Source organism: Ambystoma mexicanum, chromosome 5q, assembly GCF_040938575.1.
Source record: "Ambystoma mexicanum isolate Mex_15411 chromosome 5q, UKY_AmexF1_1, whole genome shotgun sequence".
NCBI lineage: Eukaryota > Metazoa > Chordata > Amphibia > Caudata > Ambystomatidae > Ambystoma > Ambystoma mexicanum.
Window position 1 is genome coordinate 118,472,759 of NC_090933.1, and position 18,193 is coordinate 118,490,951.

Genomic DNA, 18,193 nt, shown 5'->3' on the forward strand with positions numbered 1-18,193 from the left:
AGTTCCAAAGAAGAAGGCTGAACGAGTCGATCCGAGAATGAAATAAGTGAGAAAGGAATACAAAAGGTGGGCCTAAGTTCTATGAAGAAGAAGGGAGGAACTCCAAGAGAAAGTGAGAATTTTGAGTGGGGAGGACTGTAAAAGAAAAGAGCAGAAGGAGAAGAAAGTCCGGACAAAGGTGGAAACCGCCAAAGAGATGTAAAGGAGCGTACATAGAGACCCTGAAGATTGGATATAAAAGGAAACAGGAGTCCCCAGGCTGGTGAGCAGAGCGCAGGTGACCAGGGAGCACTTGTATGGGAAGCAAGCCTATACGGTGTGACCTGGTATATTTTCTCATTCATCATCATACCAGCACAACTCGCCACAGTGACCCATAGCCATATGCATTCTTAGTACCCGGCGAGAGTCCAGCAGAATGCAACAGGCATTCTGATTGACTCTCGCCAGGTCGTTACCCAGCCGAGAATCCCTCGATTCTCGGCCGGGACTCCAGCCTCCTTGTCCATGGCGGGGGGAGGGAAAACAAAAATAAAACCTTACCCGAGACCCCGGTGGGGGGCGTGGCAGTCCCTCAGTCAATGAGGAAGCTTGAAGCGGGGCCATCCCCGCTCCGAGCCTCCCCACAGCTGAGAGGCTGCCTTCGCCCCCCGCCGGGGACTCAGGTAAGGGTTTTTTTTTGGTTTTCCCCTCCCCTTTCCTCCCTCATCCCTGTCCTCCCCACCCCACCGCACTTCCCGTCTTGCTCCTTTATCCCCGGTGGGGGACGATGGCAGCCTCCAGCCGTGTGGAGACTCAGACTGGGGCCATCCCCACTCCGCACCTCCACGCAGCTGGAGGCTTCCATCGTTCCCTGCCGGGGACGCAGGTAGGTTTTTTGCTGTCCCTTCCCTCCCTTCCTTCCACCCTCCCAACTCCACTTACTTTCTCCTTTTTTTTTTTTCGGGAGCGGACGCGCTGGAAACACTTCTGTTCCCTGCACGTCCGCTCCCGATGGCCACCATGGAAAGGTCGGTTTTCCCTTTACCGGCGGCCATTTTCTTGGTCGTTTTAGTTTCTGTCCCGTTTTGGGACAGAAAAAATGCTTTTAGTGCCCGTTCACGCAAATCTTGTGGGCCGGGGTACTAAAAGCAATATGACCTGAGCAGCGGGGTCATTACCGACTCAGGTAATGCCCCGGGGCCTTCGCTAAGGCTCTCGCGAACTATGGGCCCGGGGCATTACCCAAGTCAGTAATGCCCCCGCTGCTCTGGTCATATTGCTTAATTATAGCGTTAATACGACCAAGGATCATTCTGGAGGCACATACGAGCAGAATCGAACTTGAGCTGTAAAACAGCAGTTCATTATGACGCTCACTCCTTTGTTAACACTTGGAGTCGATTGTTTTATTTTTTTGTATTTTGTTTGAGCTTTGCAGTGTATTGCAGCGAGGCTACCAATAGTGTGAAAGGGGCGCTATGTAAGACCACTTACATTACATTATTCTTGTGATAGCTTGGAATCAATGTATTTTATACTATATAAATATTAAATATGGATCAAATAATGAAGACAATATTATATTATGCTTTACATAAATATAAAGGGCAAAGAGAATATTTCGTGCATTTTGCAGGCTATGCAGATTTGTTATCATCCATAGCATACCATGTGATAATGTTATGAAGGTGAGCCATGTCCACGATCCGTGTGACTGTATTTAACTGTGTTAGTGCATGTCAGACATCCACGCCACTTCAACACCCCAGTGAGCAAGCAGATCCCGACTATAGCACAATAACCAGTGGAAATGAATATATATACATATATATATATATATATATATATATATATATATATATATATATATATATATATATATATATATATATATATATATATATATATATATATATATATATATATATATATATATATATATATATATATATATATTTTTTTTTTTTTTTTTTTTTTTTTTTAATTCCAGACCCTGTCTGTAGAAGAATACATTCTGGGAAAATGCTCCGGCCAGCAATCTAAAAGGGACATGCTCAGAAAGGTCTTCCACTTTCTTGCCAGCCAGCCTTAGACTAAAAAGTAAGAACCCACAACAGGTTAGCGCCCGCCTCCTTTTTGAGAATAAACCCTGCATTCACGGGTTCAAATACCAACATGTCAGACTCATCCCATCATTGTTTCGGAGACTGATATATTGAGTACCATTAAAGTGAGTAATACCATTACAAAATGTTGCAGCGCCTAGCACTAAGGGCAACTTGATAAGCACCATAGGAAAACATGTAACAATTTATATTATTACTGTGACTATTTGTTGTTGAAGTCCAGCAGGAAAAGGGACTGAATGTGAGGTGGGGGCGGTGGGTCTTGATGCAAAGTGACGGACTCCGATTTGGGGGATGCAGCATTCATAAATAGCTCATGTGGTGGTGTTGTTTTCATTTGCCAGAGCAATACTCCCATAGGTCTTACCTTGACCTGCATACACTTACCAACCATACCTATATACCTTGCCAACCATACCTATATACCTTACCAACCATACCTATATACCTTGCCAACCATACCTATATACCTTACTGACCCTAATAGTATAGATTTTACATAATTTTAAAAGTGCCCTTTCATTCTTCAGTGGATTTCTATTTTAGAGCTAAATATATGCACCTTGTTGATCAAGAAATCTCCACTTATGATCATGCCACTGACAATACACAGTGTACACACACACACGGTTTCTGATGTTGGACTCACTTGACCTCATGGGTGACCTATTGGGATAGATATCCATTACCACCAATAAAGCCATGCTGTTATTCAGCACTCAACCGTCTAAACATCCAGGGGGTAGTCAGGCTCGTGGCCATGGGCATGGCATTGCTAATCCAAGAATCCTAAACAATTTACTGGGCTAGATCTGGGGGACAAAGGGCGCGGTATCTTCTATCAAAGAAAGGCATTGTTGTGCAGAGGCTCCCACCAGTGACAAAAAGTAAGACAGTGCTAGCCCCCCATCGAACACCAACAGCAGACAGAGGATGGACAAAGCAGCATTTCACTAACCTCAGCATCATCTATGACCCTTCTTACACCTGCTCTACTTTCTCTCCAAAACTGCAATGGCGGATCCCCTAAACCGCCTAATATGAGGAAAAGTCAGGCACCTCATTTGTTTTAACACCGCCAACCATCTATTAACTATTGTCTCCTCTAAACTGGACTACTCTGCCAGCATCCTCTTTGGTCTCCCCAAGTATGCTTTCTGTCCTCTCCACAAGATCATGAACTTCGCTACCAGGTCCCTCCTTGTACTCTCTCTACCTCCTCCACTACCATTGTGGCACCTCACCCCCTTCTACTTCCTCTCACTTCTGCTTTCCTTGCTACACTGGATCTACGTGATTTATCCGCGGCTGAATTTCCCGCGACGGAAATATTCGCATGGGAAATGTACACATTACAAAATTTTCGTACATTTCCCATGCAAACATTTCCATTGCAAATCACGCAGATTTCCTCACTCTCACTCACACCCCAAAACAACCCCAGCCCCCTACTAACCTTTCATTCCAACTCGCTGTGTCCCTGCAGCGCCAGTTCCCTTTCACTTCTGTGATTGAAAACCGGCACGGCAGGGTCCTTTATTTAAAAAAAAAAAACCTTTAAAAAACTTAAAAAACTGCATAGTATAGTGAGCGGGGTGTAGAGGGGGACACCCCTGCAGCCCCTGGCTTTTTTTCCTTTTTTTTCGGCTAGGGTGAGCTGCAGGGGTGTCCCACGCAACACCCCGTTCGCTATACTGCACACTGTAGTGAGCAGAGTTTAGTGTCCCCATACCGACCCCACCCAAACACATAACACAAAAAGTTTGAACTTTTGGTAGTTAGAACTTTTTGTGGTGTGTTTTAGGTCTTTTGCTTAGGTCAGTAATTTTAACTCTGACATTTCCTCCTATTCCGCTACACTTGAATGGTATTCTCTTCCCCGGACAACTGAGAATTAGTACACATCAATTTGTTTGAAACAAACTAAAAGCCGATCCCTTATCCTCCAAGGTACCATCTTTACCTATCTCGCATCTGCTTTCTAGTTAACATTCTTCCGCTGCTTACAGCCTTCCTTTGTCCCTCACCTTCTCTGCCTCCATTCTAGCACTTCACCCATCATGGTCACATCCTGAGCAGAGCTAGCCGTACCGCCTACCCGCACTTTAAGTCTCATGTTGATTGACCTTAATCTATGCAAGTCCCCCCATGTATTGCCCCCAGTGACTGTTCCATTTACTCCCCTCCACAACCTGGTCAGAATGTTACTCAAACTCATCCCATTGTAAGATGCTCACTGCTTTCCATCAACTCTGATTTCTTATCTAATGTATGTTCCTTTGTGATCAGTTCCTCGTATATAAAAAATAAATAAAAAAAACAACAAAACCGCACAAGCCCAGGGTCTATCAGCTCTTTTTACTAAATCAGTATCATGCAACTAGCAGGGCCTGGTGGGAGAGGATCGTAATAAAGGTAAGCAAATGACTGACCTTAACCTGCTGGGTTTTTTCCAAGTGGTGACCTCTGGTCCCCCTCATATTCACACCTTGGGAGTAAAATTCCAAGGAGTCCCACCCATCTATAGGAGGTGCCTACAGAAGCCCTCTTTCTTGGGAGCCTGGGACAAGCAGCCAATTTTCATAGCATGTGGCAGGCAAAGTGGAAAAGGCTTTCAGGGCTGGAAAATGGGCAGAACTGTCATTTTCATTTTATGCCGTGCTTACATAGTTTATGTTCTGTATTATCACTCGAGCAGATTTTCCACAAAGTAAATCGTTAATAGAGGTTGTTTAATATGTGAACACAATCAAGTGCTTACGTTCAGGAGAGACAATACAAACCTGCTGTTATAAAGTCTGCAGGATTGTTTGAATTGTTCAGATATTCCCCAACATCCACTTTTTGGAGCTCAATCTTCCCCTCCAAATTCTGTCGGGCGGAAGACAAGGTTGCAACAAACGTATCAAGCGAGTCGAGAAAGTCCTGTACTTCAGAGCTCTGCAGACCTTCCTTCACTGCTCCCCAGTTCTGGATTTTATAAAAAAAATAAAAAAATAAAAGGTGAATAGGAGAAAAGCAAATCCATTTATTGAAACCTGGACCATTCCTTTTTATTTCCACTTCATAATTCTGTCATCAGGTAAATAAGTCCTATTTCCAAACCAAAATGTATTACTCATCAGAAAAGGGGTCTGGCAGAGACAAAGAAGAGAAAGGTCGATCGTGCATCTAACGTTGGCAACCAAGCATGGTATCCTAATGAATCCGGCACAAGGGTTAAGGCTAAAAAAAATTAAAGATTGATCGTTTGTGCCATGTAAATGATCAGATGGCAGGTAGAAAATTAACAAAGAGCACATTACTTCCAAATATGGAAGAGTCAGTGCACGGGCTACTACTATTGGTGAAAGCTAGAGTGCCAACACAACAGACTCGGAAGGTGATTCAAGAGTTCAATAATTAAGAGAGAGCATGCAGAATACAGATGTTACTACACTATGGTTTGCAAAAACCTTTGCACAACTCAACGCATGGGATGTAGAGTTAAAGGTGGGATAGGCAATGGTAGGCAATGGTAATGGCTGCTGTTTATAGGCTGAGTCGTACTGTACACTGTGAGAAAAATACTTATTCTCTGCATTTAAATTACATTCAACACATGCTATCTGTTAAACATTGCCTTTGTTTTGATAATCTGACAATTGTCTTTCTATGGAATCCTGTGCAACACAAAAGTCCCACCAGAATTTTATGGTGGACGAAAAGGCATCCTTGTGAAAATCACTTTTCTGTTCCTGTGAAGCTCCGTTTCAATTGACACGTATGTGGGCAATCATAAATGTGCTGTGAATGGCACAGTCCACGGTTGCTCAAGCAGAGCAGCAGATTTGCAAGCGTCTTTGTGTAAACCTTTGTAAGCATATCAAAATTCTTCTGCCTGCAAGAGTTTCACAGGGAACTTTGCATCAATTATGTTCATCATTTGTTTAATGTGGCGTCTGAGTAATTAAATCAAGACATGCCCCCAGGCATTTATATGATAAATACATTCCCAAGTATATCCTTGTCTTTCTGTCTCAGTTCATTGCCTTAATTCTTAATTCGCAGTTACCTCAAAATTGGGCATACATTGGTATTAATGTGTTTTACAGTCCAGGATACACCCTTTGGGCGATGGCGTTTGTGATGAGGTCAGGGGCCAGACTCAACCCAAGGCATGCAGGGGAGTTTGTGACTTTGCAAATCCTTCCCTGTAGCTCACGTCCCAGGTAACAGAGTGCCCCTGCTAGCCCATACTCCCTTCTCGGAGTATAGTGACCTAGCATCAGAAGATATGGAAAAATGGGCCACGTACCGAGAGTCCCACACATTCCATGTAGGAGGCCCATGGAAGAGGAGCCTTCATATATATTGGGATCTCTACGATTGCTCCTCTTCAGAGCACTGGGATACGCTGGGAGGATCTCAGCCTGAAGCCAGCCCTTGGCGACCCATCTGTTAGGGGTACCCCACCTGACTATACAACCTCTAGATGAGGAGGTACTCCTAAAACACCCTGCGCAGGACACTAGGGAGCCACAGCGTCCCAAATGACAGTAAGGTCCCTTGTGGTGAAAGGCACAGCAGACACATAGCAATGAATATGGAGCAAAGATGTTTGTAACAGACAAACCCACTCCACGGGTCCCTCATATCTGCAGGGATCCCCGCAGTCACTCAGCAAGTGAATCAGAAGCAAGGAAGACAGCAGCATGGCAGGAACCAGTGAGGCCTCCAGAGGTGCTGTGAGCTTAAAGCACGGAGCCAGGAAAGGAAGGTGGGAGTTTCACCCTGACTAAAGGTGGTCACCGAGGCTCATGAAGCCTTAGAACACTGTGTAACCAGCACAGCTGAGGCAAATAGACCCCTTTCCATACTACAGAAAACAGAACGGAACAAATCCGGTGCCATAATAGATTGGCAGAAGAATGGAGAGGCCTAGTGAAGGTGAGAGGAAGTTAGGCGAGGAGTGAAGCAATCAGGCAGGTGCAAAGAAGCAAGCCGGATGGCGAGAACAGCAGAGAGACAGCAGAGGCTGCACTCCTACTGGGTCAACTATGCAGGCTAGCAGTCATGAAAGCACGGAGGTTCCTGAGAAAGCTGGGCAGCTTGAGTGAACGGTTCACCCTTAGAGAGCGGAGAAGCCTTCGAGGCATGGAAGCCTGAGATGCCTTACAGGAACAGAAGCCGGAGACACTTAAGTCCTGGGACTGCTAAGCAATGGCCTGGTTACTATATCACTGCTCAGTGGGCTCTTACTACATTTGTGACAAGTGGGCTGGGCATTCATAAATGGAGAGTTTGGCACCATACTCCTGGGAGCAGGAAGTAGTAAGCCAGGCACGATACCCCCAGTTGGATTATGAATAGTGAACCAGATACTATATCCTTGAGACTGCAATTGGGCTAGAGAAACATCCCTGCAACTAACATCTGGGTGAAGAAGCAAAACTGGGTAGCATATAACCCTGACTCTGATTTGGTCAAAGGAGTGAGCTGACCACTATACCTCTGTGAGTGAGACTATGGTGACGAAGCATGCTGGACACTAGGTCCTGAAGAATCTGTTGAGCTTAGGGATCCTGAGGGACACCAGTATCCCCAGTGGAGAAAGAGCCCTGATGCCATATAGTTAGTTTACCACCACATTCTGTCACAATGTGTTTAGAGCCTTCCAAGGAAAAGAATAGCTCTTTTAGTTGTAGATAAACTACTAGTCTACATAGGTGTTTATCCCAAACACATACCGACAACACTTCAAAAATAGGAGGGTTTCAGCTATTGATGGTTTGTCTGCCACAGGATCCGATTGCTCTGCTTGTAGGTATAATACATGGAATATTTTAACTACATTGGTGCTCATGCTGCTTTTTATGGAAGTATAGATTGAACTGCACGTGACATTGTTAACAATGGCCAACAAAAATAGCTCTGTAGACACTTAAGGTGTTGGCTGAATCGGAGGGTGAGTCCATGTAGCAAAGTTTGCGAACAGTATTTATGGACCGGCACTTGAAACCCCACTTGCCCAGGAGTCTATTTTGCATAATGATACAGCCAATAGGTTTATCATAACACATGTGGTTTAATCCCCAAGTGGTACAAATGATGTCCTGCCATCTTCATTATAAACCAAATGCTATTATTCATTAATGTATGCAGAGACCTCTTACACATCTCCCGATAGCGCAACGTATTGTTCAGGAGAGGTAACAATCCTTCCATCACATTGTGCTCTTCTCGGAAGCCGTATTCCCTTTGATGCCACACTCTAAAACTACGAATACAAATCTTTCAGATTTGGAAATTAGACATAGAAACTACAGATAACTTACCTCTTGCGATTTAAGTGCAGGAACCATAACGCAGGCAAGTAACATTTCAATGCCTTGGAGAACGCTCCCATTAATACACTCAAACATGCTAAAGTTCACCTCCTTAAAAAAAAGAAAACTCAAATGAAAAGGGGGTAACATGTTAAGGCCGCCTGCAAATTTACATATGACATCACAACCACATTAATATAGGGGCATTAACAGAATTGTGTTATTTGCGTAATGTACCTGGTGGGCATCAACCCCATTATGTTTTAATTGCTGCTTCTTCCACCAGAAAGAGCCTCTTTCATATTTACTCAGCACAGGCACACCAAATGATCATGAAACAGCTACCTTTGCTTTTATCATTATCCCCTCACTCCCTTGGTATCATTATCTCCCTTCACTTCCTCATCTTACTAAACATATAATCCAAATATCATCCTCACTGCCCATCAATTCATCTTGATCCTCCTGACCAGCTACTGTGCTTGTGCATGTTTCGCCATGGAGTAGGGTGAAGATTACTCAGTGCATAAGGACTGCCAAAGCCTTACCTCACCTAGCAAGCACATTGCTCTAGTAGCAATAATGTCCCCTTTCCAAATATGCTTCCAACTTCATAGGACTGCCTTGATCTCCACCATGCTTCATCTCCTATTCTTAAAAGGGATACTTTCCTCACAAGCCAAAAACTTCTAAGCCATACAGATTATCCATCACGCCCCCTTTAGTCTGCGTCTCCTATGCCTTTTTAATTCCATGCTTAATGCTCCCAACTTTACCAATTATAAATGATCGTTTCCTTTACCTGAAACCTTGTGCTACCTGCTCTCCTGCATCCCACAGTCAAGAGATACTTTGAAGGCATTGTATTCCGCCTAGCCGCCATGGCTACGCACCAACTTTTTCCACCGATCCAAAAGCACAATCCTTCGCACAGTATTCCTCAGAGCCACCACTGTGACTCCTCTTCATGGAGTCATCGACTACCACCGTGCATGACATTTCTCCTCTTTATGAGATCGAAATCTGGCTAACTCACTGCCCTCAAAACTCGAACTTCTGTCCATCATCATGACCACAAAGATGAGCCCTCCCAACACCATGGCTTTTTCTTTCTTGAAATATCTGAAAACTGCCATAAGAACGAATCTCTTGGCTAGTGAGGAGAATTCTCAAGGCTGTGTGGTTTGGGTTGAGGGTTCCGTACCGTTCCTTAAGTCATCTATTGTTGGGTGTGGATGAACATTCAAAGCCAACACTTTAGGAGGGGAGTGAGGAGTGAGCTAGACAAGACTACAGGGCAGAGCATTATTCTGAAAAAAGGAATGCCTACAGAGAGGTATTATAAAGTGTAGTTATCTTGTTAAGCATGCCTAAAGATGTTGTGGCAGATTACAGGTCAGTAATGCAGCTTCAAATAGTCATCAAGAAGATTTGTTAGGCACTGAACACGTGGTAAGTTTTCTCCAAGGGGCTATTGTGGATCCTTTAGTGTTGATTCAAAGATGTCGACACAGCCTCACTCGAGCTAGTCTACTGAGCCTGTGAATCTTGGTTCCACTTGTGATTGGAGTTAAATGAGACAAGCTGCTGGTGATGGAGTCCTAGGGGAATGCTTCTATGTGCTGGGGTGCAATGCAATCCTTTGGGGAACAGAGCCCTCTCACCCGGCACCAGATATTCAAGATGTCCGACCAGTAATCAGCACAGGTGTGGATCAACTCAGCAGAGTGCGGAGCACCACAGAAGTGGCACCAGGTGTCACAAAAGCTTCATGTTGTGGCAGAGTTGAGGACACCGGATCTGGTGTCCAAGCAGCCTCCAACCTGCGTTAAGCTTTGTAACTTTCAGCTGCAGACTTTGACACTTACCAGATAACTATGCATGTGTTTGCGGCTCTGCATGCAGCATTTGATTCTGTGCAATTACTAGTTCAAGAAAGACTTGGAGGCAAAAGGTTAGAAGAATTCAACTTGCCTGTAGATCAGTTCTGGGTGTTAAGTATCAAGTAGCAACCACTCTTCTATGCTATTTTGGTTGCCTGTGATCTATGTATCTAATGCACCCAACTCTGCATCTGGTCTGCAAAGGAAGCAGCTATTGAGACCATCCTAGGTGCAAGGGATACATTAAGTGCATGCAACTCAGATGGTTCAGTTGGGTTACTGGACTAGAGCAAGGACTCCTTGTTGTATTGCTAATCGATAAACTCTAGTGTGTAATCAGATACGAGTTAGAGCATCACCATCAAATCTATACTTGGAAGAAATCGGGGACCATCACAGCTACCCAAAGATTCGTCTTCTGGTTAGCACCTTTATCTATGCATCGATGCAAACCTTTGGCCGCCACCCAATCACTGGAGTCTGCCATTTGCTAATTTAGTATGCTCCTTCGGGGGCTCTGATGTAGGTGTGGATTTAGGCTTCAATGCCAGATGCCATTCACAAACAGGACATATCTGGTTGTGGCAATTGTAGCATGCTGGCATTGAGGCAGGGAGTAGCCATGACCGCATAAACGGCAGCATCCATACCCCATTCACTTTATCATGGAGCAATGTGCGACCATTGGGCATGGTACAGGATTTACAAAGGAGTGTCCAGTGAGGTTTTGATTAAATCAAACAAAAGCTGCTACCAACCAGTGAAGCCTAAATAACCAGCTGTGAAAAGAGCCTCGCACAGAGAAACAGGGTACTTTGGGTTTCCCTATGCCACAGAGACTTAAGGGGTCTTTATCTAAATTCCTGGACAGTAAAAAATAAATCACAAAAGTAAGCTGCATACGCTTTACACTTTGCTTTTACGATCCAGGGGATTTGCAGCCTGTTTGTAGGCAGAGGAGGGGTACGAAACAGGATATACATTTCTGTGTAGTTTTTGGCTTGCAGGTTTTTTCATGCAGGAGGAAAACTAAAGGATTCCTATGGAATCCGACTGAATTTTCCACCTGAAAAAGCAGGCCGATTCCATAGGAATCTATTGTAAATTGCATGCAGCATTTGTACTTTTTACAAAACAGGTTGGAAATAGCGAAGAGTAAAAACAATGTCTCCTGTGTTTGCATCTCTGAATTTTTGATCTCACATTTGCTACAGGTTTGCACTTTCTGAAAAACTAAACATTCTCTACTTTCACCGTACGTACACCTCCTCACCTCTGATGGTCGGTTCCGAGATCACTGTATTCTCTGATTTACCATTCACACTCACTCGCTCAATTCACAACAGGCACGCTATTAACAGGGCCCACCATCCATGCACACTCGCCACTAATCTGCTGAGCTTTCCCCAAATAAGATCACTGATCTCTTAATCCTTCCGTTTTCTTGATTTGCCCTTCAAACAGGCCCCCAATCCATAAAGCCCCAATCGCCTGTCTCCTTCTCTCCCTCCCTCTCCGCCCACCCCCGCACTCCCTTTCTCCCCCTCCCCCACCGGACATTATGTATCATAGTTTTGTGTCCCACTAACTATCCTATACAAATACCCATGCAAGCAAATGCTGGCAACTCTGCTTTGTTTAACTCTCTTGCACGTCCCCTCATTGCAGTAGACCTTCTCATGTCTAAACCTCTTGGAGTACCACACACCTTAAGACATGGACCAGCCCCCCACCCCCCGCCATGCAAAGTCTTTTACTTGGAGAACTACCATGTACTCATGGTTTTAGAAACCAACACTTGCAAAAATACAGCTCTACCTTTGCAGGAGTTCTTTTTAAGGAAACCCTAAAGCAGAGCCAGTCAATTAGCAATGTCTTCCTTGATGGCATTTCTTAATCCATCCTAGGCTTTGAATGTGGAAAACAGAAGTGTTCGCATTTCCCCTAGTGATGACCTACTTCCCATTTCTATTGCTTAAAAAATAAAAACAACATTTTAAAACTTTTTTTCGAACTGATAGTTATGATTACATTTCCCTTCTCAAGAACTGATCCAAAGCTTTGCCTAATCATACTAAATCTTGATTAAAAGCATCGCTAACATATACACCTGTTCCAATAAATAACACCACTAAAATAATCTGCCACACTCTTGACCGCCACCCCTGAATAGTATACTCCCCCCATTTCTCCCACCTGCATCTTCGGCAAGAGCTACAGTACGCTCCTCTCCAAGTCAAAACACCTGCCACTCACCTGTTTTACATTTAACTCAGCCTCTAGGTTTCTCCTTCGAGTCGCCTTTCCAAACCCATCGCTCGCAAAGTCCTCAAGCTCGCCCATCAAGGCTTCCACACAGTATCACCCTTTACATACAGACCTGTGGAGGGCATATTCATTTCCACATGCGCCCACAACTATGCAAGTGCTTCACATCGATCTCACAATGTGTAGGTTTATTCCGCACTCATCTGACCCCGCTCACCTACTCTCCCATCCTGTCCCTTATCCCCATTCACTGTTACTTCTCTTCTCCAAATCGACAATGGTTAATTAAGCATTCTTCTTTCATTAATCCTATTCTATGCAGATCACTTCCCACTTGTGCAGTTTTATTATTACCCAAAACCTCTGTATTACAGAAACTTTGCACCAGTGCAAATGCAATCCGCCCTATGGCAACAATTACCCTAGTGCAACAAAACAGTCTACGTGCATTTTTGCACCAGGGCAAGGTGTGCCCTAGTCCTCTACTCTAGTGCTCTAGTGCAAACATGCTTTGAAATAATGTTTTTTACACTAAGGCTATTTGTGCCTTAGTGCTAATAGTCCTTCCACCAGTGCAGATGGTCTGTAGTATGGCCCAAAGTCGCTTTCAGACCTCCCCTCTCACTTTATGCAACCTTTGAGCATCTAGACAACTCATTCCCCTCACCCCCTTCAGTTACTTCAATGCCCCAGTTGGACAGCTTGGACCAGCAGTGCCTCTCCTGAGTGGCAGACCACCTTTTGCATGGCTGTTGATTCACTGCATTAGATTTTGAACTGCCACCCACCCGCCCCCACCCTGAGTGCAATTCATTCTCAACAAGCAAGTCCATGTCGCTTTAAAATGCGTGGCATACCTAGCCAGCTCTTTTGTGGGAATAGGACTTCTTGTTTAGTGGGGATGTTAGCATTGTTCAGCACCTTGAACATTCTGCACATTAGAGTGTGCAAGCCCTCTGTGTGCCGTCCGTCCATGAATTGCCGCGCATTGTTGAGACACACCAAAGAGAACTCCCAGTCCACAGCTCTTAACAAAAAAGGTAGGGTAGGGGAGGAGGGGATTTCATTGTTTTTTCAGAACAGCTCGTCTTATATTGGTGCCAAGCAGAACACACAGTACTGGCTACTCGGCGTAAATCGGAACTCAGCACAATCTCTCATTCTTTCAGAGGCCAATAAAATAAGTACCAGTGAGTTGGCCCTAACACTCGTGGGACCATGCATAATGCTTCAAGATTGCAAACACTGTTACTCCTTTTATTTATGGTATGTCAAGAAGTGTGCGCAAACCCACTATCTACTGTCCCCTTGGCCTCTCCCACAAACAGTGTCGCAAGGAGACCAACATACGGCCCCTACAAAATCCACATAGATGTAGACCGGAAGGCGGCTGTATTTCTGGGTTTGTTTTTATCACAGTCGTCTCTGGTGGCTATGTAATAGCCATACAGGGTACCTGGCTGGCAGAATCTGGGGTGCACGGGCATATTTATGTTCAGACCACCCAATCAGCATTCACCAATGGCGCCGTGCAGAGGCTCCTTCTGCACAGTCCAATGCCACACACTACCTGGGTTGGAAATCAGGTGGTATGCAACGCCGGGCGGCAGCGCCTGCATGCATGTACGGTCTACTTATGTAATGGGGTACAAAATGCTTTCCTTACTTAGATCATAGGCTAAGCAAGACATTTATGTTGTGGTTGCCGAAAAACCCTTCCTATTCATTTTACGTATAATTGCAGTTTCAAAAGATGAATATATCCGTTTTATAAAAAATAACGGCTGAAATATAAAATCACCTGACATTCATGACTGTAAAATCTGTGTTATCACATTTAGCGCCAGAATCGTTTGGATTATGATTAAGGTGAAGAATAGTTTTCCCATTTAGCCAATCTTTTTGCAAAATCCAAGAGCAATCAACTTTTTATTAGCAGATAAAGAGAGTTAAGATCTTTATTGCGCATGTAAATGTAACTAATGCTGATTTTGATCTAATATTTACTTGTTGCAGATTTGCAGCTATCAGAGTTACTGTCATTTCTTGGAGTTGTAATTAATAACAGAGTTTACCCTTACCGGTGGTGATAGAAATCTGGGCTGGGAGTCCATTTTACTTTGACTTGATTGCCTCCATCTGCTGCATAAACTGGCGATCCCAGGAGGAGACTTGGAGAACGTGTGTGTAATGAGGAATCACTGACCCGGTGCTTCTGGCATGCTGGCTGCGCATCATCACCGTGTGAGATACCCCCGCCCTGTAATATGCCACTCATAACCCAGCAGGTTTACCTTGATATTTGATGTACAATGATTCCAGAGATATGTTGCCTGGTAAATATGTGGTGGATGGTCTTGCCAAATGTATCAGCAAAAAATGGGTAGCATCAGTCTACCCGATTAACGTTGGTAGAAGACAGAACTATTGGTGGATTGCTCAGCTAACTCCTCTATCAGAAGTGCCTGCTGGCTGGGGTCCATCAGACCCCAAATATGCAGATGAACTATCTGTTCAGTCAGCCCATACATGTCGTGCTGGTTAGGCATTCATGAAGTCTGGTTTTATATGGCATAGACTTTATTCCATCACCGCAGAATTGGTAATGAAGTGGCAGTAATTCTGTTACCACCACTTTTCCCGCACCCCCAAACAACAAGTTTGCCGGTGGGTGTTGGCTGATTTACCTCTATCCAAGAGGTAAAAGGTAAATCAGGCCCACACCGGCAAAAAAACAGCCTATGTGATATTTCCGCATTTTAAAAGCCGAACACAAAAAAGACAGATTTATTTCCTGCCGATTTTGTGTGGCCATTAAAATGCAGAAATATGCGATTCTGATCACCCCCCACTTCCCGGGAAGGCACCGCCACCCTCTTCCACCTGGATTTATTGACAATTGCTAGGGTGGGAGGGTTACCCTCCTGAGCCTCCCTTTCATCACCCCCACCCCCTTCCCGCTCAACATATTCCTCCTACGCTCCAACACATTCTCGCAAACACACAATTATACTCTGGCGCCCTCCCTTCCCCTCCGCAAACATGCCCCCTTGTGTCACACACACACCTTCCCTCTTCTGCCCGTGCCCGTCAGCCCCTGCGCACACTTGTGTGCAGCAGGGGCATGACAGTTTGATTCAGAAAGACCACTCTGTGACTACACAGAGCGGTCTAACTAAATCAGTCTTTTTTCTATTAGATGAATAGAAAAATACATTTTCAATCATTGCCGATTAGAGGTGCCAGTAATACCGGCAATATACAGGACTCCATGGGATAGGAAATGACCACTGTTGCCTGCATCTGTAATATCCCGGAAATACTGTGATATCATGCCTGTAATACCAGCAAACTTCTAATGACCTTCATAGTCTTATGTGAGATAATAAAGTTGAGTAGGTATGCCTATTCAATTATATATCCGCAAAGTTAGCCGCATGTAATCTTCCTAAAAGCTGAGCTGACAAAAATGTTTTGCCTGGGTGGGGAGGTGGCTCGGTCTAAGAATTCTCAGGGGCATTCAACAACTGGACACCATCAGGCCAGCAGTGAATGAAGGTAGCTCAGCTAGTTAAATGCTCATTGCTCCGTTCTGAGTGTGATCTGCAGGTCGCATGTTTGAATCCCGGCGAGGCCCTCATCTTTCATCCTTTCGATGTCGATAAAGGAGTACTAACCTCGGCTGGGTGGTAATTGTATGTACATATATTCTGGGTACTGTGCTTTGGTGAAAGCACTACATAAATAACATCATTAAGTGCTAGGGCTCTGTTACGGTGTACGCCCATGGGGGTCCTACCCACCTGCCTCCACTCACTGCAAGGGGTCACTCGCCTGCCCTTGCTTACATCACAAAGACCTCATTGTCCGGGCCAGTGTTGGCTGCTCTATCCCAGTTAGGTCTCCCCACGGGTCCGCCCAATGCGGTCACGGTTTCCACTGGCCGTGACCCCATGCTCCACACATGCGTGGTGTGCTGATCCTTGCGGCAACAAAGGCTTGCTGTTCAAGAATCATTATCAGCCTAGGGCTACTTAAGCTTCCCGGTTATGTCGGTTCAATGCATCTTAACACAGCATACTTCCAAATCGTCCATCGCACCTGTGATTTCCACCCTGTTGCTATTCTTTTTCCTTGTTTCTGCTACTGATCAGTTTTCTGCTTTTGTTTTGTCCGCTTCCTTCCAGCCCCTTCCTTGTCGTCCCCCAGCCTGTGTCATTTCGGCCTCCTGCCTGTTCCCTACCTGCTTTCAGCCTGTGTATTTGCCACCTATACCTGGATTCATTTACTTTACAACACCACCCAGTCAGTCAGTCCATTCACCAGCCTCCAGACAAGATCAATTGGTGCTACTTCTGTATTTACTGCAAGGATACTATTGTGGACAACAGAATTAGCTTGGCCTTCCCCGTCAATGCTTGCACTGTTTCTGTGCCACGAAAGTCTGAAGAGCTGTCCCGTGGCATGAGGAGCTTATTCAGAACTTCCCAGTTGCATTCTGCAGGGTTTTGGATTAGGTCCTTGCGTCACACAGGAAATAAAACTACCGTCAGATAGTCAACTTCATCATTACCAACAGGACAAACAGGTACACAGCACCCGTGTAATGCTCTGCTTAACAGGCTCATAAATCATAAAGGCGAGGGCATGAGTACTGCACCAAATTGGGGGATTGCTTAACCGTTAAGATATGGTGCCAGCAGAAAATTGATTCTGGTTAGTGACTGGACCCAGGATGTGCAACCTTTGGCTCTCTGCATGTTTTGGACTATAACTCCTACCTGCTCTAGCAAGTATAGCCAGTGCAGCGCAGGGGGAACCCTGCAGCTCTAAAAGCGGGGGCCAGTAACCTGTGTCCATTGGAACACAGGATAGGGAGAGGGGTCAGGACATTTTGGCTGTCAACAGCACAGCCAAAGTTAGGGCAAAGCAACAAATGCGCAGCCCCCTCTCCCTCTCCTCTTCCCCTCTTTGCCCCCCAGACTCATGGAGGCAGGCAGGAGGAAAGAAAGTGGGATCAACAACTTGGCCAGCACAACAAGGAAGTGCTAAGCACCCCAGGGCAGGGCAGGTAGGAAACCGGTAACTAGCAACAAAAGAAGCACTGCAGAGTCCAACATACCGGGTGTGCCAGCCGGCCGAGGGTTGGACACAGCCCCCACACAGGCAGAAAAAAGCCCAGGGTCAGCCCGTGGGACAATATAAGGAACTGCATTGCAGCAAGAAAAACACAAATCAGTTTGTGACTCTGCACAGAGCCCCAAACAAGTACCTTGCTTACGCATAGAACTTTTCTTTACTGAACATGGACCGGTTCGCTCTGAATAAAGAAACGTGAGCTTTACCGTGCTCCGTTTCGAAGCAGATTGCCTCAAACCGTCTCCTTTGAATCCGGCAGGCATTTTTTCTTTCAAAGTGCCCAGAAGAAGCGCCTTTTCGGGCCCCCTACCCTTGTCAGGTAAAAATCTGGACTACCACAATCACCGGGAATAAGGCTGTGCACCTTGTTCTGGTCTGTGGCGTGGGCAGAGGCGACAGGAGCGGGAGCAAGGCAGAAACAGAGGCGGTAAGCGGATCAAAAATGAGCGAGACCCGCGCTGACAGGTCTCACCAGAAAGCACACAAA

General features: G+C 45.2%; 1 protein-coding gene across 1 annotated transcript in view; it reads right to left on the reverse strand.

The window, feature by feature from the left end:
• Positions 1-18,193, reverse strand: part of LOC138497282 (dynein axonemal heavy chain 5-like) — a 1,499,851-nt gene that overhangs the window by 1,337,567 nt on the left and 144,091 nt on the right. The window contains exons 8-9 of the mRNA XM_069620634.1: positions 8,426-8,527; positions 4,892-5,078 (exon numbers count right to left, since the gene is read on the reverse strand). Of these exons, the coding sequence (XP_069476735.1) occupies positions 4,892-5,078; positions 8,426-8,527 (289 nt within the window). The remainder of the gene's footprint in view (positions 1-4,891; positions 5,079-8,425; positions 8,528-18,193) is intronic.